The sequence below is a fragment of the Vulpes lagopus genome, chromosome 15, assembly GCF_018345385.1.
Source record: "Vulpes lagopus strain Blue_001 chromosome 15, ASM1834538v1, whole genome shotgun sequence".
Classification (NCBI taxonomy): domain Eukaryota; kingdom Metazoa; phylum Chordata; class Mammalia; order Carnivora; family Canidae; genus Vulpes; species Vulpes lagopus.
This window is the reverse complement of record NC_054838.1, coordinates 11,801,166-11,821,925: the sequence shown is the minus strand read 5'-3', so window position 1 is coordinate 11,821,925 and position 20,760 is coordinate 11,801,166. Positions and strand designations below refer to the sequence as shown.

Here is a 20,760-nt window from a genome sequence, read left to right as displayed (position 1 = left end):
TGCTTGGTATTTTAGAATGTTCAGGTTTTGTGGCATTTCTGAAAACTCACCATGAATATCACCATCAGGAGTCCATTATCAGAAATGCCAGTTAGTAGGGAGTATAATTTTGACTCACGTTGCCAAGCCCTCTAATCCTCTAATCCTTTACAAAACCCTTTTATTTTTTTATTTCTTTATTTTTTTTTAAAGATTTCATTTATTTATTCGTGAGAGACACAGAGAGAGAGGGAGGCAGAGACAGAGGCAGAGGGAGAGGCAGACTCCACGCAGGGAACCTGATGTGGGACTCGATCCCGGGTCTCCAGGATCAGGCCCTGGGCCGAAGGTGGTGCTAAACCGCTGAGCCACCCCGGCTGCCCCCAAGCCCTTTTAATACCTATGTGATGCCCATGACGGAGGAGAAACAGCACAGGCTTTGGGTTCAGACAGACCCGACTTCAAATCCTGGCTCTGCCGTTTTCTAGCTGTGTGACCTTAGACAAATCGCTTAACTTCTCTGAGCCACACGTCTCCTCGGTCGTGTAATGGGGACCATCTATTCCCTCTGTCCTAGTGTCGTCGGGACGGCGATGATGATGGGATGGCAGATTGCTCATAAAGTAGTTAGAAGCAAGGTGGATACTCAGTAATGAATGGGGCTGCGGTCTGTGGTAGAACCAGGGACTGGGATGGGTCAGTGACAGGGACTGTCAGCTTTGGGGCAGGAAGGTGGGGCCAGCCGTGGAGGGGATGTGGTGGTGGGGAGTGTGGTACGGAGTGAGGCAGTGCATGTGTCGTTCCAGGTGGGGTGTGGGGGTGTATGCACGTTGTGTGTGTGTTGGGGGTGGGGGTGGGGGTGGGGGTGTTGATAAAGCCTGTAAAGCCAGGATCGCAACACCCAGTCCTGACCTGCTCCAGAAGCTCCTCCTACAGAGCCAAGGGTTAGTTTCCTAAGCGCAGAGCTCGTGGTCCCTGATTCTGGGAGGCGCACACCCCAACCTCGATGCAATCCCCGGGGACAGTCCTCTGGCCTGGTTCCCCCACAGCCTGGGACCTACATCCCAGGTGCTGGAGCGGCCTGTGTGGCTCTCTCTCCTGAGCCCAAACCCCAGTCCTCCTCCTGTCTGGCTTCTCTGGTAGTGAGGAGGCAGGCTGGGCCCAGACGATCCGAGTGGCCGAGCGTGGGGCGGTGTGCTTGTCCCGGGCCTAGGCAGCGCGCTCCTGTTGTCCGTGCCTGGCCGGCCCCCAGCCCCCCGCTTCCAGACCCCTGACCACTCCTAGCAGACGGAGTGAGAGGCTCAGCAGAGAGCAGCAGAGGCTGCACCTTGCCGGGCACTGCCTCGCCTCCCTGGCCTTGGGGAAGAAAGTGTTGTTCAGAGAGACCACATCCTTCCTCCCTGAGGCCCCTCCTGCTTCAGACCCATGTCCTTGTCTTGACTCTTTTGGTTTTTTGGAAGAAAAAAAAGAAGTGAAGTGGAGGGAAGATGGTAGGAGGGAGAGAGACAGAGACAGAGAGAGACAGAGAGAGAAGAGAGAGAGAAGGGCACTGCGCTCCCCCTAGAGGCTGAAAGAGATTTTGCGGGCTGCTCTCCCGGGCTGTTGACACCCTTGCGCTAGCTTTCAGGGAGCTAACCTGGTGATGGTAGACATCTAAATACTCCATCTAGCAATTAAAGAGTAATTCTAATTGCAGTCATATGAAATGTTGGCCTTTCTGTCCTAATTACTGCGCAGCATAGAAGCAATCATAACTTTTCATTAAATGCGTCTTAGATTTTCTGTCATACACCTGCTTCTGTGCAGAATAATCCTCACTTGATTTTTCTTTTTTTTCTATAAGGGATGGTCTTCCTAGTCCACAATATAGAAAGTGTTAGTGTACGATGTAGAAAATGAAAGGGACAGAGAGAGAGAGAGGAGTCAGAGTGTGATCATAGGCAAACGTTGCTGAGGATGTGAGACAAGCCCGGTTCCTGCCTTGGGATCCGTTGCAGACAAGTGACAAGTGTTCCAGGGGCACCTGCCCTGGGCCAGCGCCGGAACAAACCTTTTTCTCTCCGGGCGTGTGTGTGTGCTGACATCAAAAGGCTTTGCCAACTTTCTTCTTACCACATGGGGGCATTTTTTTCTTGAATCAGTGACGAGGGAGGTCCCCCTGCTATTCTGGCCAATTTGCTATTCGCCTCAATTTTTCTCAGGCAGTCTTTGGGAGGCCAAAAGAAAAATGATTTTAAAATGCCACAGAGGTGGGGCACGTGGGTGGCTCAGCGGTTGAGCATCTGCCTTTGACTCAGGGCGTGATCCTGGGGTCCTGGGATCGAGTCCCGCATCGGGCTCCCTGTGGGGAGCCTGCTTCTCCCTCTGCCTGTGTCTCGGCCTCTCTCTCCATGTCTCTTATGAATGAATAAATAAAATCTTTAAAAAAAATGCCACAGAGGAAATGAGCCAGAGGTTTTTTGGTTCTCTGCTGGGAAGGGCTCCTTCTGCTCTGGGATCTTGTCTCCCTTCAGGAATGATCTCCCATTAACAGTGCATTTGGCAACGGCGGGCATTGCATTGGTTAGGACTCCGTGACATAATCTTTCAAGCTCTGGATACTTTCAGGCTCTGTTTCCCAGAAGGAAGTTATACTCATTTTATTCACCAAATGTTCTGGGTGCTTGACAAAACATTAACTCATTGAATGCTCGTGACCATCTTATGAATTATCTATTTATCTGCTGTTGTAGGCCAAATAATGACCCTCCAAAGAGGTCCACATCCTATTCCCCAAAACCTGGGTTTTACCTTACATGGCCAAAAGGATTTTGTGGATACGATAAGGGTCTTGATATAGGAATATTACCTTGGGTTATTGATGTGGGTCTAACGTTACCACAGGGATTCTTAGAGGATGAGGTAGGAAGGTCAGAGTCAGAAAGTGAGCCACGAGTGAAGAAGCAGAGGTCAGAGTGAAGGGCTGAGAGCTGAGTAATGGGAGCAACCTCGAGAAACCAGAAAGGGCAAGGACGTGGATTCTCTGACCTCCAGAACTGCAAGGTAAAATTGTTTCGTTTTAAGCCACTAAGCCTGTGGTAGTTTGTAATTCAATAACATGGCCAAGATCCTGTGGAAAAGAAATGATAGAGCCGATATCTGTTTTTTGTTTTGTTTTGTTTTTGTTTTTGTTTTTGTTTTTTTTAGAGCCAATATTTGGAAGTAGGCTGACCCACGTGCTTAGCCACCATACTGCACTGCCTCTCACCGAGGGCCTCTCTCGAGGCTGATACCCCCCTCTACTCCCCAAATAACTGCGGGGCGACTAGTGCCCTTTCACTCAGGAGGAATAGGACTTCATTGAAAAGTCATCAGACAGGAATGAATGATCCTGGGCTGGGGGCACCTGTCTGCCTGGCTCTTGCACTCTGTCCCCTGACAGCATTGTTTCATGTCCCCAACAAGGTAAACCAGTTGTCCCTAAGATCCCATCCCTGGGCCTGACATCAAGGAGAGGTATTGATGCCCCTTTCCCGCTACATCACGGCGCACACATGGAGCTTTCAGAAGGGGGACTCCAAGCAGGGCGTAATTGGCATTTATTCAAATTGTGCTTAATTGAATACTTCATCTGAACCTCAGAAAACCGCATGGGGTACAGGCTCTGCAAAGAGGAAGTAATTTTCATTAACAGGATCTAAATGAGTCTGACACAAAGACCTACCTGTGCCCGACACAGCTAATAATCGCGGGTAATGAACCTGGGGCTGCAGACAGAGGTTTCCTTTTCCTGTTTTAGTTTGCCCTTCCTGCCTCGCTTCCTCGTGTCCTCCCTCCCCTTTTTTGGAACAGCCAGCTGCTGAGGGTGGCTGCTCAGGGTGGCATGTGGTGGCTCCGTGTGGCCGGAGGCCGTGCTCTGTGCTGTCGCTAATGGGCCACCCAAGGCCCGAGGCCAGTGAGCTGCGCTCTGCCCTGGACTTGGCCTCCTGTTTGCTTCCTTGTAGGATGATGCACTTTATGCCTCCTGGGGAACTTTCCTTTCTTTTTAATTTAAATTTTATTCCTTCCATTTTTTAAGAAAAAGATTTTATTTATTCATGAGAGACACAGAGAGAGAGAGAGAGGCAGAGACACAGGCAGAGGGAGAAGCAGGCTCCCTGCAGGGAGCCCGATGGGGGCCTTGATCCTGGGACTCCAGGATCACGCCCTGGGGCCCTGGGCGGAAGGCAGGTGCTCAGCCACTGAGCCACCCACGCGTCCCTCCTTCCATTTCTTCAAACTGTGTCTTTGACCCATATATTTCCTCTAACTCCTTCCTCTCAACACTTACACACAGTCTTCCAAGGGGAGGAAAAAACTTCTAAGGACCAACCCTCCTCCACTTCCTTCATAGAATATCTGGTGGGGCAGGGTTGCCTGTGGGAGAAAGCTTTTGGGGGATTCTCTGCACCCCCCCGCCATCCCGACAGCCCATCCCAGGCATGCTTACGCAGCCAGACCCCCGACCAGGTCTGAGCCACCAGGGCCTGACACACAGCCGCCAAAGAACACAGGTCCCTTTTCAACATGTGTGTTCGGTGGGGATGGTGATAGATAATCTATTCATATGGCAACCCTTTTCCTTTCTGTGTAGAAGAAGAGATTTATCATATGCATTTATTTATGCAGGATAATATGCCAGTGTCAAACCAGTTAAAATAGAGATAATACTCTCTCTTGGCAAACTTCACATTACTATGCATTATCCAGTTCCAGAGTTTAAGTTGCATGAGCCGTGCTCGGTAGACTGTCAGCTGCTGCCTCAGAGGTGGGGACATGGTCTCCAGTTATAATGTGCCAGAAGCTCTGAGGAACCCTTTCGAGAGAGAGGGAGGACTGCACCAGCAAGGAGTGTTTTCCATTTTGTTTTATTTTATTTTATTTTATTTTATTTTATTTTATTTTATTTTAATTACCACTCGAGGGTGCTGTCTGCTTCTGTGGCAGTGGGTGGATTTCATTTTGCCATTTACCTCGGGAGCAGTGTCTTGGGTCATATCTGAGTTAATAGGTGCCAAGTTTCCAACATTTTCCAATGGTGTTTTGGCACCTAACAGTTTGGGGTCTGTAAGCCATCTCTTGGTGGTCCATTCCTTAATCCAGTTCTGGGTGGTGCGTTTTCCCTGCAGCCTTGACCCTGGCCAAGGAGTCGGGGTGGGGTGGGCTATTGGCTGTCCAGCCCGTGTGGTTGTAGCCAAGGCTTGCTGCCCACCTGGCGTCAGCATCTCTTTACTACAGACACAGCCCTTCAGAGATGACCCACAGGCAAGGCTTGTGGACCGCAGCCTTGCAAAGCCAGCCGAGCAAGAACTTCCGCACCAGGTTCCTTACAATACATGACACTTGGGGTGTGATGCTGCCCTTTGATCTTATGTTCTCTAACTTGACCTTGCTGTCCATTAATTTCAGGCTGAAAGTAGGTGGGGTTCACTATCAGGGCAAGAGGCTAGGATGAGCGGCACCCAGTCCAGGGGAGGGCGAGCCAGCAGTCTGCCAATCTGTCTCCATTTCTGCAGAAAGCTGGTGGGTCCCCTCTTCACTCAGGCACACTGTTCTCTCCAGTGGAGTCCTGGGGCCCCTGGGGGCCATCCCAGTGCCACATGCTGACGAGTGAGAGCCAGTCACTGGGGAAATATATATGGGAGGCAGGTACCCACGAGGATGGAAGAAAATACCATGGGAAAGAACCACAGACTACAGGAAAGCTTCGTCGCTCCTGGCTCAGCTGTCTGTAAAGAGCACTACTCGGCTCAGGTGTGCGCATTTTCTCAGATTCTCAATTCTCTTTTCCAGATTGTGACCATCTTGGCAAACATGTCTGTCCTAGAGCAGTGCGCCTCTGACATCATTCAGGAGAATGGTATGTTCTTGCAGCAGTGTGCACGTGGCATGGATTATGTGGTTTATATAGGACCATGGGCCTTTGTGTTTGTGTGAAGAGCTGTGAGCTGTGTGCAGGTATGGAAACGTGGGCATGTGTGTCTCCACAATTACGTGAGTGTGTGTGTGTGTGTGTGTGTATATATATATATACATACATACATATGCGTATATATGTGTGTGCACTTATGTGTACAGCTGGGCCAATACGTAAATGTTTGCTTTCGAGGGACTTTAGTTCCATGGGGCAATGAATGAGAAGATGGAGCATGTCGGATGATGATAGTGGGATGTAGAAAATAAAGCAGGGCAGGGCGTAAGGTAGACCCGAGGTGAGGGGTTAGCAGGTGCTATTTTAATTAGGGTGATGAAGGGTAGACGGGTATTTCATTATGATCCAAAAAGAAAAAATCTCTTCCTGCCGGAGGATGCATTTGGACTTTAAGTTGTTCCTATCATATTGGATTTGGCCTCACTTAGGAAGCTGAAGCGTCTGAAGAGGAGTGAGGGTGAGGGAGCAGGTCAGGGCAAGCCTGACCCCTGGACCCCTCACCCGAGGACATGGCCATCCCACTGGCTCCCAGGTCCCACCTTGCACCAAGGGTGTCTACCAGAGTCGGGGTGAGGTGGGCCAGGGAGCGGCCCTGTGTTGTCTCTGCCTCTGCTAGGGGCCAGGACAGGTCTGCCACCTTGCAGCTGGGAACGCAGAATGGCGAGGGCTTCCTGTGACTGGGAAATAAGGGAGCAATTAGCAGCCGGTCGGAAACCTAAGACACTAATGAGGACGAGTGAGCTGAGAGCCCAGGGCCAGCTGCTTCTGCTCTCGTTAATCCCCCTTCCCCTAGGTCGCCCCTGCTGTTTTAACAAACACACACATTCCCCATCCCCCATTGCCCTATTACTAATTGAAAGACATCATTTTGTGTTAATTTTATGTGATTGAGGTAATAATGAAAAACTTTCCTGAGCCAGCTGAGACTGAGAGACTTGAGGAGCATCCTTCACAGCCCCTTCTGTCCGCACTCAGAGCCTTAAGTTCAAGTGGTGAGCGGCAATGTATCTCCAGAGGCCCATGGATTTGGGATTGGAACATCTGGCCTCTGTAGAGGGTTTGATGGTTTACAAAGGGCTATTGATGGGCTCATTCAGTCAGCAGTTAGAGACCTACTACATGCCTGGCATTGCACTGAACAAATGCACACAGAGATGAAGAAATCCTTGGCTTTGTCCTAGGAGAGCCCAACTGGAGCCCAAAAGTGATAACACAACATAGTGTAAGATCAACAATAAAACAGTGCAGCAGAGGGCAGGGGGTTGCCACCAGGGAAACTGGAAACAGACTGGGCTTGAATCCTGGCCCTCTCAGTTACTAGCTGTATGACTTCTGCTTTTCCATCTGCAAAATGGGAATGCACCTACCTCGCAGGGTGCCGGGAGGATGAAGACGGAGCTTGTTACAAGAGTATCTAGGGCAGAATGGGCCCTGTGCCAAGCGCACCTGCTCTTTCAGGAGACTGGCAGGCTCAGCTGAAGAGCCTTCGATGAGGAGATTGAGTACAACAGTGGGCAGAGCTGGAGGGACCGGCAGGGCCTGGGCGGTGACGCAGCCAGGGCCTGCTGGAGCTCAGTGGGATCCTGGGCAGAAGGGGACAAGCGCTGTCGGGAGAACCGGGCTTTGAAAGGCAGTCCCCTTACCAGGCTGCGTGAGACTGATGTGTCCTGCCCTGAATGCAGCCTGGTGATTTTGCCCCTGTCCCGCCCCGAACTGTGTGTGAGTGTTGGTGATGGGGCTGGAGGAAGGAGGCCCGGCTGCTGTCACCCCTACACTGGGAGGCAGGTCAGGGCAGTCCAAGCTCTTAACTGTCAACCCCATGACATCAACAGCTTTCCTTCGACTTCTCCCTCAGAGGCTGGGACTGAGCCGGAGAGAGTGTTGGGGAAACAGGGCATTGGGGGCTGGTCCCCGAAGCTGTAACTCCCAACCTCCAGGCAACCTTTCTGGCATTGAGCCTGACCTGGCCTTTGGAAACACAGTCTAGATTTTTCTAGGCAGCTCAATTTCATGGCATCTTGTTTTTTTCTAGTTAAGACAGATGAAGTATATATATACATATATATATTAAGATTTATTCATTTATTTATTCATGAGAGACACACACACAGAGGCAGAGACATAGAAAGACGGAGAAGCAGGCTCCTCACAGGAAGTCCGAAGCAGGCCTCTATCCCCCAACCCGGGATCACGCCCTGAGCCCAAGGCAGACGTCCAACCGCTGAGCCACCCAGGTGTCCCGACGAAGTATATATATACTTTATTTATATACTATAAATATATTTATATATATATAATTTATATATTTATATAAAATATATTTTATATATTTATATATATAAATATTTATATATTTATATATATAAACATGTATTTATATATATACACAAAGTATATATATATACTTTATTTATATACTATATATTGTATATATATCCACGGGCCCTGTCTGGTTTAAGTTCTGTGCTGGCAAGATTCTCCCCCCCCACCCCCGCCCCAGTGTGGGGAAGGGGGTGTGGGCAGGGGCAGTTAGGAAATACCTCCCACAGAAGTATATATTTATAGAAAACTTGGGTTTTATACATTTGTAAGACTCTTCACCTGAATGCATTCATATTCATTCATTTGATATTTAGTCAGCAAAGATTTGAGTGAAGCCGCTCTCTAGGTACTGCATCTATTTCCATGCAGGAAACGGACACACGCCCTTGTGCCCTGGAGCTTACCTGCTGGTTTATGAGAAACTATCTGATTCCTTGTCAGTTTGCAGGTGCAAAGGGGGAATTGGGAAAGTGGCTTCTTTGTGGGCACCTGAACCTGGAGTTAGTAAAACTTCCTAAGCCTGTGGCACTTCCTAAAGTTGTCATTTTGGTGTCCCCTGTTCATGTGCCCACAGGCCATAACATACATACCTCTGGATATTCATGGTCGTGACCTTGTCTTAGGGACATTGTGGGCATAGGGAGCCTGAAGACTGTTTCATTCAGTGGCCTGGGAGAGGGTTGGGAAGAGAAGCACCTTGCCCTAAGGTTAGTGTGTGGTGGCAGAGGTATTAGAGACTGGGTCCCTTGAGCCCGCAGGAGGGAGAAATGGGTACTTAACAAAACTCATCAGAAAGAGAACCCCTCCCGACTCCCCAGGACTGAATAGTCTCGGGGCCATAACTAAGTAACTTAACAGCCCCTGTGCGTTGAGATCCAGGAGAGTTAGAAATGACATCTGGTTCAAGTAAGATTCACAGAGGCCTGTGGCTGAGGTCCTGGACTGGGGCTAACTCCTGTGTGCACTTGGGAAATCATTTTCTCTCTCCAGATCTCAGGTGCTCTTCTGTGAAATGGGGGGTAGGGTGGAGAGTGGGGTTGGGCTAGATCTCTAAAGGCCCTTTTGGCTCCACAGTCTAAGTCAGAGGTTGCAAACTTAGATACCTATAGAACCAGACAGGTACTATCCATGGATGATGTAGGCTCAGCAGGGAGTGGGCCGATCTCATTTAAAATAGCAAGCTGTTAATAAGCTTTAGCGTATTATTGTCAGGAAGAACTGTGGCCCCTATGTCAGGTCAGGAGGCAATTTTTTGGAAGCTGGATTTTAATGGAAATCTGGGTTTTAATGGAAACTTCCCAACTTTCGTAATAACAAGATTTAAAAAAAAAATTAGTGTGTGGAGCAACAGAGCAAAGTACAATATATCCACGGGCCCTGTCTGGTTTGAGGTCTGTGCTGGCAAGATTTCCCATGCCCCCCACCCCAGTGCAGGGAAGGGGGTGTGGGCAGGGGCAGTTAGGAAATACCTCCCACAGAACACGGACTTTGACTACAACCTGCAGGATGGGAATTACTTAGTTGGAGTGTGAGAGGGAAAAGGATATCCTTGCGGAAAAATTAGGTGGCCGGGGCAGAGGGTGAGAGTGAATGTGGGTATGGGTTTGTAGGACAATCAGAAGATGGATCTGAGACACACACACAGAGGCAGAGACATAGAAAGACGGAGAAGCAGGCTCCGGAGAAAAGACGGAGAAGACATAGAAAGACGGAGAAGCAGGGGAGGGTGGGAAGAATGCTCGGCTGACCAAATTCAGGCCCTACTCAAACCTCTCAATTCAACTCTCCATCCTCCGCCAGTGCTAGAAGCCCCCCTAAAACATTTGATCTGTTGCTTGTCCAGCCTAAGGTTTGGCTCACCTCCTACAGGGGGGCCCATCACCTCTCGACCTATCTTAGATGCAGCTGGCTCAGAGGTGAAGGAGTGACGGAGAAGAACCTGATTACCTGAGTTCTGAGATCAGCAACCTGGCTACTAACTGTGCGACCCTGGAAAAGAGACCCCACTTCTCTTTGGGCCTCACAGTGAATTATACAGATACTTAGTTCCAGAGACTATTGGGAGGCTTTAGGGATCATGCATTTATTGTGCATTCAGTGCAGTGTTGTGCATATAATGAAAGCTCAGTAATAGCATTTAAAAAATCAGAAGGGAGGCCCTCCCGATGTCCCTTCCAAGTAGAGTGACTTAGGCGTGGAATCAGAGATAGCCCCAGGGCAGGAGGAGAAGCGGTGGCCTCGTCCAGTGCCTTGCCATGGTTGAGACCTCCTAAGTCTCAGGCTTTTGCAGCCACCTATCCAGCTGGCCCCAGGGTGGGGGGCAGGCTCCCCGCGGGGGCAGGTGCCAACTGTCCTTTGCCTCCTGCCCAGGGGTCCAGCTTATCATGGGCATGCTGTCCGAGAAGCCAAGGTCTGGAACCCCTGCCGAGGTGGCGGCCTGTGAGCGAGTCCAGCAGAAGGCCGCGGTGACTCTGGCCCGTCTCAGCCGAGACCCAGAGGTGGCCCGGGAGGCCGTGCGGCTGAGCTGTAAGTGGTGCGGGCTGTGGCAAGAGTGGGGAGGTGGGCCTGGGATGGGAGCACCCCCAGTTTTGTGGTGGCGACAGAGGACTCACAGCCCCACTGGCCGAGGTGAGCCCCACTCTCAAGGTGCCAGAAAATGCTGGCATGGGGGCCCAGCATGTGGCCCCCCATCTAGCTGGTAAGTTTGGGGCCAAAACTAGAGGGAATCAGGGCCTGGGGAGGCTGAAGTCAGATGGAACAGCCACTCACCTAAGACTCCTCGCTGAGAGCCCTACCCCTTCATGCAGTCGTTCTGTTTTGTCCTTCACTCAGTTATTCACTTATCTACTTGTTCATCTATTCATTCACTCACGAACTCATGCTTTTGTTCATTCGTGCACTCATTCACTGCTTCTTTTATTCACTTTTAATTCATTTATTAGTTCACTCATTAAATCACTCGTGCATTCAGTTCGTCACATGTCCCCAGCGAGTCTTTTCAAAGCACCCACTCCCTGCTAGACTCGGTTCTGAGTGCTCGGCCTAACATCCTGACTGTGCATTGTCCTGACCACGGGGGCTAACAGCCTCGTGGGGTGGCAGATATGGAAAGACAAAGGTGCCCTTGCATACCATAGGCCAGTGTTCAAAGCATGTCCGAGCCACGTTTGGCACAGGGGGAAGCAGCTCACATTTTTCCAGGTGGTTCGGGGAATGTGTTAGCAGGGAGGTGAGCCTTCAGCTGTGGTTTGAGGCTTTATTCCAGGGTGATGGTTGGGGAATGTATCCCAGGAAGGGGCCCAAGGATAGGATGGTGTTGTTGCCAATCACGCAGGTTCCTGGCAAATGGCATGAGGTGGCCCCAGGTTCTGGCTCCAGAAAGACTTTCTGGAAGATAAACACATAGAATGTGTCTGTACACCTTTTATTAATATCTTACGAGTTGGCTCTTTGTTTTGTTTTTGTTTTTTGGAGTTTGTAAAAAGCCAATTTACATTGAAAAGCAGAGTCATTTATTTGCCTTTCCTCTATAAAGGCCTAGGAAATATTAACCTCCTCAATCTGGAGTTTTCTGTAATCTTAGGAGCAATACATTTTCTGACTGTAATAGGCAATTGGGAGAAAAATGGGAAGTCCTGCTAATAATGATGTAAACATTAAATATAGTTCTGGCAAAGACAGAAGTACTGACACAGGAAGTTCTTTCTCAGAGGTCCCCAGTACGTTCTGTTGCAGCTCTCCTAAGCTCAGTACTGGCCCTGAGCAGGGTCTGTTCAGACCCAGGGGAACAGAAAGTCTCCACCACAAGCTCCTCCAGGTGGGTTCAGCACCTTTTCTCTGGCCAGGTGGTGAGCTGGTGGGGCCCTGGAGTGACCCAGACAGCTGTGAGGAGGGGAGGGGGGCAGAGGGAGCATCTCTGGGTCAGGCCTGGCCAGGCCCGTTCCCATCCTGGGCATGACGTTCTTGTGTGTCTCCGCAGGTATGTCCCGCCTCATCGAGCTCTGCAGATCACCCTCCGAGAGGAACAGCAGTGATGCTGTGCTCGTGGCCTGCCTGGTGAGTTCCCCGTATCCCCCTGGCTTCCGCCCTGGGCTTTGGGGCTGCAGACCAGGGGCCAGGAGAGCTGGCGATGCCTTGGCTGGCTTGAGTAAGCCATGAGACTTCTCTGCACTCAACTTTCCTCTTTAAAATGGTGATAAAGGTGTTTCATTTAATTCACAAAACTGTGAAGAAAAGGGATGCCTGGGTGGCTCAGTCGGTTGGGCATCTGACTCTTGATTTTGGCTCAGGTCATGATCTTAGGCTCTGACTTCCCACTCAGTGGGGCCCCTGCTTTTCTTCCCCTCCCTCTGCTTGAGCTCTCTCTCTCTCAAATAAATCTTTAAAAAGATGAAAGATAATGATATGAGGTCATATATGTGAAAGATGGGGGGCTAGGGAATCCCTCACGCATACTTCTAATAACCATGAACCTTTGATGTTCTGAGGAGTCTTAACAGCAGCTCAAGACCAGGGTGGCTGGCGGGGAGAATGTTGGCAGGTGGTAGCGACACCATGGTACTTGCAGCAATGGAAGGTAGGGTATGGAGGTCTCGTGTCTCTTCCAAAGGGGACATTGGGAGAGAAGCCTTCCATCCTCTTCGACAGGGCCCCTCTACTGGCACTCTTCCAGCTTCGTAGCCACCCCCCTCCCTTGTAGAGTAGGACTGGCAGCAGCAATAGGACCGGACAGAAAGTGTTATTCGCCAAGATCTTCAACTTGAACCAAAGCAGTGCATCTCACGAGATCCCCACCCAACCTCTTGCTGCTTGGAGCCACCATGAGAGACTCAACTGTACCAGATGGGAATGCGTGCTTTGTCTCTACATTCCTCCCTGCTGGGGCTGGACTGAATCCCCAAACAGAGCTGCTTCCAGTTGGAAGTGTGAAGAGGCCGGGAAACCAATGTATAAATGGGTCATTTGACTTTCAGAAGGGAGTGCCCAATTCTTGGTTGGTCCTTAAAGAACTCGAGGGGGAAGTGAGGGATCTGGAGGGCCTTCAAGCCCCCATTTTCTCTCCATCTCTCCCCCTTCCTTTCTCTCTCCCTCTTCCTCTCGGTAAAGCCCCCTCCACATTCTTATCATTTTTTAGACGAAGCCCATCTCATTTTGGGGAGCTCCATAGGCATTGTATGGTTGTAGAGACCGGAGGGCATTGCGGTTGGACACACCTGTCTTGGTTTTGCCATTAACGAGCTGTGGGACAGTGGGTAGGTCACTAAGTGCCTGTAAATCTTACTCAATAAATATTTACTGAGTGATTTTGTGTGCTGGGCACACTTCTAAGCTATGGGGACACAGCTGTGTGTGTGTGTGGGAAAGACAAAGACAAACATCTCTGCTCTCATGGGACTTTGATTCTGGTACATGCAGGACAACTTTAGCTTTTTGGTGCCTTTGGTGATCTGTTGGAGCTTCTGGATCCCTTCGGAGAATAATGTTTTAAATGCATAAACCAAAATACGTAGAATTAAGAAGGAATTATTACAATAACTGTTGGAGTATTTATGTGATATAATTAACATATGTACTTTTAATTAACATGTTAACTAAGAGAGAGAGCAGTGGGTCTAATGAGTATTATAACCTCGACTAGAAATGAGCATAAATGCTATCTGAGGGTGCCTCCAGCAAGAGTTACTGGGGTATGAGAGGATCTGTGACTTTCCTTGGCACACAAGTTGCAGGAATTGCTGTGACTTCATGGTCGGTGGCTGCACTGAAGCGGAGGCTAAGCTTCAGCTGGAGGTTAGTAAGTGTAACGAGGTAATGTTTTCCCCAGTTGAGAGAACTTCTTAATCCTGTCTCGCTCAGTGAGTCAAGTGGAGAGAGTTAATGCTGGGCCAACACAGTCATTGGTCCCAACTGCCATTATCTCCAGTGCTTGGGGCGCCCACGAGTGCCCAGCACCACGACGCCCTCAGGTTATAGTGGGAAACCAGAAAGCTCCATGCAGGCCTGTAGCCACAATCCTTTGTCCATCCATAGTGTTAGTTTGAAGTAAAACATGCACAAGGGCTTGGCCACCATCTTCAGTCACGTGAAGGACTTTCCAGTGGAAAAGGTATTGCATTTCCCCTGGAGGATGGCTCATGGGATGCTGAAGAGAGCTTCCCCCTCCCTAATTGACCCTTCCTGTGGCTGCTGGGCTAGTTCTAATTTTACAGTCACAATGCTTCCATCATTGGCCCTTCCATGGTCCCCCATGATCTGTGGCCTACTGTCTACAGCCCCGTGCCTTCTGGCTTGAACACAGGGCTGGGGCCCAGATCCATCTCCTCTGTCAAGTGTCCTGGGGGATGCCTGTGGCTCAGAGACAGGGAGTACATGGGCATCTGGGCCTGCCAGCTTGGATTTTGTTATCTTCAGTGGGAGGTAGGTTATGGGATCTCGTGTGCTGGGTATTAAAAGGGGAGGGTCTTGGAATTCAAACACAGGCCTGCCTGATGCTGAAGGTCTTGGCTTTGTGGCCAGACCTTCTTGTTTTCAGTCACGCCTTCTCCCCCATGTCTTAGGGCCCTGGTCTTGCTCCCTTGGCTCTTGGCAGATCTTTCTTCCCTCCCCTAGTCTGGAACCTTCTTAGGGCTGGGGACCTTTTCCAGCCCTTGCTATCTCCATAGGGCCTTGGCTTTGGTGACTGTTTCTTGCTTGGTTGAGGGACAGATAGACTTCTCTTCCCACCCCGAGGCCCCAGAATTGCAGATGGTGGTGATTTGGCTCCCATCCCAGAAGGGGTTCCACATTTGAGTGTGGCCCCCTGGCTGCTGAGATGGGGGCCGCTAGGAGGCTGGCCTGGCAGATGGAGTTGGAGGCTACCTCTCCTGCCTTCCCCAAGGCCTTCTTCCCAGCGTCAGAGGCTCTTTTCAGGTGGAGGGAGGACATTTCAATTATTGTCTCCCACATCTGGGAGAGTGGCAGTGCAGATTGCCTCGCGCAAACAGAATTGATTTTTCCTTAATGAGGCGGCTGTCAGTGGGCTGCTGGGCTTGTTTAATGCTTGGGTGTTTTCAGACTGTCTGGGACTGAGATCCTGGGATGACTGGCTGTTAACCCTCCCCGGGAAGCAGAAGCCCAGAGACAGGCTTCAGAAGGGGGAAGGGTCCTTTGAGCTCTGGGACGCTGAGGAGGGGGGTGCTCTGAGTTGCTTTGGATTCCTGTCCTGCAGGCCTTCTGGGGACCCCAGGGAGACGAGGGTGTCCATTGACCTTTGTGTGTTTTCAGGTCTGTTTCTGGTTCATTCATTCTTTCCCTCTCCCTCTTCTCCCTTTTTCTCCTCTTCTCTTTCTTTTTCTCTTTCTCTTTCTCTCTCTCTCCCTCTCTCCTCTCTCTCTCCCTCTAAGAAAAGAGAACCACAGGCCAGGGGGTGCCCGGGTGGCTTAGTCAGTTAAGTGTCTTATTCTTGATTTTGGCTCAGGGCAATATATCAGGGTGGGTGAGATGGAGCCCCGCATCAGGCTGTGCTCAGCAGGGCGTCTGCTTGAGATGCTCTCCCTCTGCCTCTGCCCCTGCCCCCACTTTGTCTCCGTTTCTCCCCCTCCCTTTCTCTGTCCCTCTTCATTTTATTTTTTGCTTTTCTCTCCTCCAGAGCTTGACTTCCTTCAGGAGTTTTTATCTCTCCTTCTTTCCCCTCAGCTCTCTCTCTGCCCCCCCCCCTCCCCTTCCTCCCTTTATGGCTCCTCACCTTCTCCTCCCTCCCTCCTGTTTGCCCCTCTGCCCCCTCCCTGGGCACTCTCTTTTTCTTTGTCACCATCTCTCTCTCTCTCTCTCTCTCTCTCTCTCTATCTCTCTGTCAGGCTTGATCTTTCTTTCACCAGCTCATCTCGGCCTCTCTGTTTTAACTTTGCCTTCCTGTCCCACTTCTCTGTTGTCTCTTTTTCTCTGTTTCTCTATTTTCTTCTTCTATCTCGTGAGTCTGTTTTCTCTCCATTTCTTTATCTTTCCTTGCTGCTCCCTCCCTCTTGCTTTATGATTATGATGTAAAATATATCGATGGCTTCCTAGGCTCCTCTGCTGAAGAACTCAGGTTCCATTTTTTACTGTGACAAGTCAAGGGTATAGAGTTATTTTTCCCAGTTGGAGCCAAGAGGAATCAGAAAGTGCTATGGAGTTCAGCCTCTGTAGCCCCTTGGGGGAAAACAGCCCCCAGGAGAGGCAGGGCGCACTACTGAGGGACAGTCTCCTAGAGTCTACTTCTTGCCACTAGCGTTCCAAACCCCACTCAGGTCCCTCTCCTTGATCCAATTTGAACATGGCAGCCCCTGTTCATCCAACAACCAACTTAAGCCTTCCTTTCTTTTCACTGACTTGGTGGTTTCTCAGCAATAGGTATAGGTCATGAGGGCTCATGTACTCAGTAAAACCCTGTGCCCTGGGCCTGCTCCATCCCTACTGTGTGCACAGGTGTGAGGGTCCTGCAGTGGAACTGCTGCTGGGTGATCTCAGGAAGGCCCCTTTCCCTCACTGAGCCTTCATCTCCTCATTTCCAAACTGAAGATCATGACACCTACCCTGTAGTATCCTGTAAGGATTAAATGAAATACTATGTGTAGATATGCAGTAAGTATTAGTATTCCTTTTTTTTTTTTTTTTTTGCTTTTTCTGCCATTCCAGATATTCCCTTCTCTTTGTTTCTCGGGGCAAGGGCACCCCTAAGCTCTCACCTTGTTCCCTGCTGTGAACAGAAGAGGGAAGGAATTCACAGTCATTGAGCACTTAGTATGCACTGCCTCAGCGGACTGGGAGAGAGGCGGAGGTAGGTGTGCGGCCCATATTTACAGTTTCAGGTGGCTCTAGCAATAAAACTCCATTTTAAAGCATTTCATTTTTTCTTTTTTTTCAATTTAACATACATTTATTGAGCCCTATGCCAAACCCTGTCCTTCCTCTGTGGATACAGAGAAAAATAAAACAGTGTGTCTATCTTTGAGGAGCTAAGAGTCTAGTGTGGGAGACAAACACCTAAAAACCCAGTAGCAGTCAAGGGTAAGAAGGTTCAGGTCAGCCCAGGGGCCATGAGCGTAGAGAAGAGGGAAGGACTGTCTCTGCTTCAGGGAATCAGGGAAGGCTTCACAGAGGAGATGATGGTGGGCCAGCCCTCACAGGGTGAATGTACCCGCTGGCTAGAAAAGAGTGAAGAGGGACTTTGTGCCATGGAGAAATGCTGAGCAAGGGCATGTGGACATAAAGCAGGATAGAGCACTCAGCGAGGAGTGAAATGCCCAGCACAGGGGGACCTGGGCAGTGGTGTCATTCTGCCAGCATCTGTCTTTCCCGTGCAGAATCTCCATCTCCTTCAGCTTTATGACCTTCCTTCCTCTCTCTTTCCCCTCCCATAATGCTTTGTCAGAACCTTGCTGAATTTATGAATCAATAAATATCTCTTGCTATTCTCAAGCAACTCTAGGGACCTGGAAACAAGGCTGTAATACCATTGAGGCTTCTGGTAGTTATGGTCTCTAGAATGAACAAATCTTGAACTTAAATAGTCAGTAAGTTGACCAGACTTTTTAAATGACAGATCTTTAGGACAACCAGGTTTCTGAGCTGATTGAAAAACCAAAATGGCAAGACCATTATTAAGATCATGAGGGCTTTCAGATGACATCCACCATAATGACCAAGGTACAAACCAGATGACCAAGTGATAAAGTTACCATAGTGACCAGGTGACCAAAAGGACCATGTCCCAAAGGTGCCAGCTGACCGAAGTGATGATTTACTCAAACTGACTGATCAATGTGCCACTTCCAGAAATGCACCTCCCAGGGCAGTTGAAGGGAATACATGTATCTGAGCAGAGAACCTGGCCTGACCTGTGTCCTCTGTTCTATTTCTCCCCAGGCTGCTCTGCGTAGACTGGCTGGGGTCTGCCCTGAAGGCCTGCAGGACTCCGACTTCCAGCAGCTGGTCCAGCCCCGGCTCGTGGACTCTTTCTTACTCTGCAGCAACATGGAGGAGAGTTTTGTGTAGCAAGTGTGGGAGAGGAAAGACATTTGGCTCCATTCTCTTGCCCTCTCTGAGTACATACCTATGAACACACCTGAGTATGCACCAGCTTCCTCACCTCCTTATTTATACTTAATTTATTTTTTATACAAAATGGAGAGAGGGCTAAATATTCTAGCAACACCAGCAGGCAGTGTGTGGGCCTGGGAGTCTTTTTCGTTTTTATTTTTGACTTCTGTGACTTTTCAGTTACAGATATTGAAATGCATAATGCCTAATACGACCTATTGTCATGGGCAATTTCCCTTCATCTTGCTTTCTCTACTCTCACTATATAATCTTGCCTCATTTCCACTCCCGTTTGGAACTAGAGTATGTTCACTGCCCAGCAGTCTTTTGGCTTATTTTTTTTTAACGTTGGCTTGCTCCTTTCTAAAAGATGTTAAATAAATTTAATAGTTGGACAGAAGACACTAGAAGGAAGATTATATTCTTTAATAGATGAAATCGTACTAAATGTGTCTTGTATTTTCAGATTAAATCACGTCTTAGACTAAGTTCCTAATTTATAAGGTGTCATGTCACAAAATCCTTTCTAACTATTCAAACTGTGTAGAGAGTTGTATCGTTTTCACAAGTGCATGAATGAGTCAAGTTCTGAGAATTTAGTGAGAAATCAGAAAGATTTCCAAAAGTCCCACAAACTCAGTTTCCGTACGCTTTTCTGCTCTTGTATAATTTCCTGGGGACTAGGATCCTCAGAGGAGGTGTTAATATATGATATCTTTTCGAGAGTGTACTTGAAAGTGTGCTGGAGCTGGCTCATACCAGCTTGCAAGGGACAACTGTGAGAATTTCTCCCCCATTCTGCATTCAGTGATCTCATTTTGGTAGCCTGAGATTGGCAATGGTGAGAGCATTTACATCTCAGAAATTAGATGATGTTATAACTCAGAGATTTTTTTTTTTTCCGGAGAGCTGGTTTACCAATATCATTTCTTGAAAGTATCACAGAAATCTATAAATCCTTCTGAAAGGCTTAATATCATCATAAGTGATATGATTTTATACAATTCAGGAAGCATTTCTTGAATTACTATTACTATTCTAAATGAGTTATCCTAATGTATCCTGTCCTGAGTTGAGCATGTCACATGGATTATCTTGTTTATTTCTGATACTAATCACATGAGATGTCACTATACTATTAAATCACTTGCCCAAGATCACTAACTGGTAAGTGGTGCTAGGATCTGAACCCAGCAATGTCTATTAGCAGAACCTATACTCTGAAGTCCTATGCTATAGAGAAAGGTGACATCAGCGTCCTTCCACCTGAAATGATGAACATAATGGTGATAGTCATAACAATAGCAAAGTTATTATACAATATTTAACATGTGCCAAGCACTTGTTTTATATCATTCTGTATATTCTTATGAGTATACATGAATATTTATTACTATATATTATTTATTAAATCCTTATGCAACTCTATGAGGTAGTTATTCTACCCATTTTACAGATGAGGAAACAGAGGAAATTGCTTTTTTTTTTTTTTTTTTTTACTTGAGACAACGGAGCTGATATAGTAAGTAAATGGTAGGCCCTGGATTCAAGCTAAGGTCTTCAGAGTGCTTGTGCTTCTTGGAATAAGAGTTTTGATATATTTCACTGGGTTATGCAAATTATCTAGACATTGACACCTTTCTTCATATGATAACAAATTTTATTAGTATCACTTCTGATGTCACCATTGGCTTGAAAACTCAAACTTTATCATTGCCAACAAACACTGTCGGTTGTTGTGCTTGAGGTGACAAGCTCACTTTATTTGTTTTTGTGACAATGTCTGCCAAATATTGCAGTCTCAGTAACCATAGTTTTTCTGTCAATTTTTCTCTCAAGTAAAAACAGTATTCCGTGGGAAGCAATGAGTTTCCTCTGTAATTCAAACAATCTCACAAAGGCTTTTTTTCTCGAAACTGATACACATCCTAGTTCAGCACACAGCAGAAGTGCCTTACGTGTAATTCTCATTTTAGCACCCAGAAAATGAAAAAAAAAAGATGTCTACTGAGGGGTCAATATTTAATAAAGTTCATGGTTTGTACTGCTTCATCAAGGATATTTCTAAGTGAAATTGGTCATTGAAAAAGGTACGTTAAGTGGTGACAGTAAAGAATACGATGAGTGTAAGAACAGTTTGGTACTGCTACCTTAATCATATCAAGGTATAATTTTACCTACCATTGCTCTCGTACCAAGAGTGAACCCCAATGTAAACTCTGGACCCTGGTTGATGATGATTGTGTCACTATAGGCTTAGTACAAACAGCAACAAGTGACAAAAGGTAAATATCACATGATACTAAAGAAGAGCAAAGTTGGAAGACTGACACTATGTGACTTCAAAGCTTTCTGTAAAGCTACAGCTATCAAGACAGTGTGGTATGGTTGAAAGAATAGACAAATAGATTACACAAACCGAATAGAGAGTACAGAAACACACCCCCATAAAT

General features: G+C 48.2%; 1 protein-coding gene across 4 annotated transcripts in view; it reads left to right on the top strand.

Annotated features, from left to right (window-relative positions):
- The window catches only part of INSC (INSC spindle orientation adaptor protein), a 135,420-nt gene extending 115,087 nt beyond the window's left edge, over positions 1 to 20,333 (top strand). For all 4 annotated transcript variants that reach the window (XM_041729720.1, XM_041729717.1, XM_041729719.1 and 1 more), the window contains exons 10-13: positions 5,791 to 5,857; positions 10,622 to 10,777; positions 12,231 to 12,307; positions 18,134 to 20,333. In XM_041729720.1, the coding sequence (XP_041585654.1) occupies positions 5,791 to 5,857; positions 10,622 to 10,777; positions 12,231 to 12,307; positions 18,134 to 18,262 (429 nt within the window). In that variant the 3' untranslated portion in view covers positions 18,263 to 20,333. The remainder of the gene's footprint in view (positions 1 to 5,790; positions 5,858 to 10,621; positions 10,778 to 12,230; positions 12,308 to 18,133) is intronic.
- Positions 20,334 to 20,760: the final 427 nt, after the last annotated feature.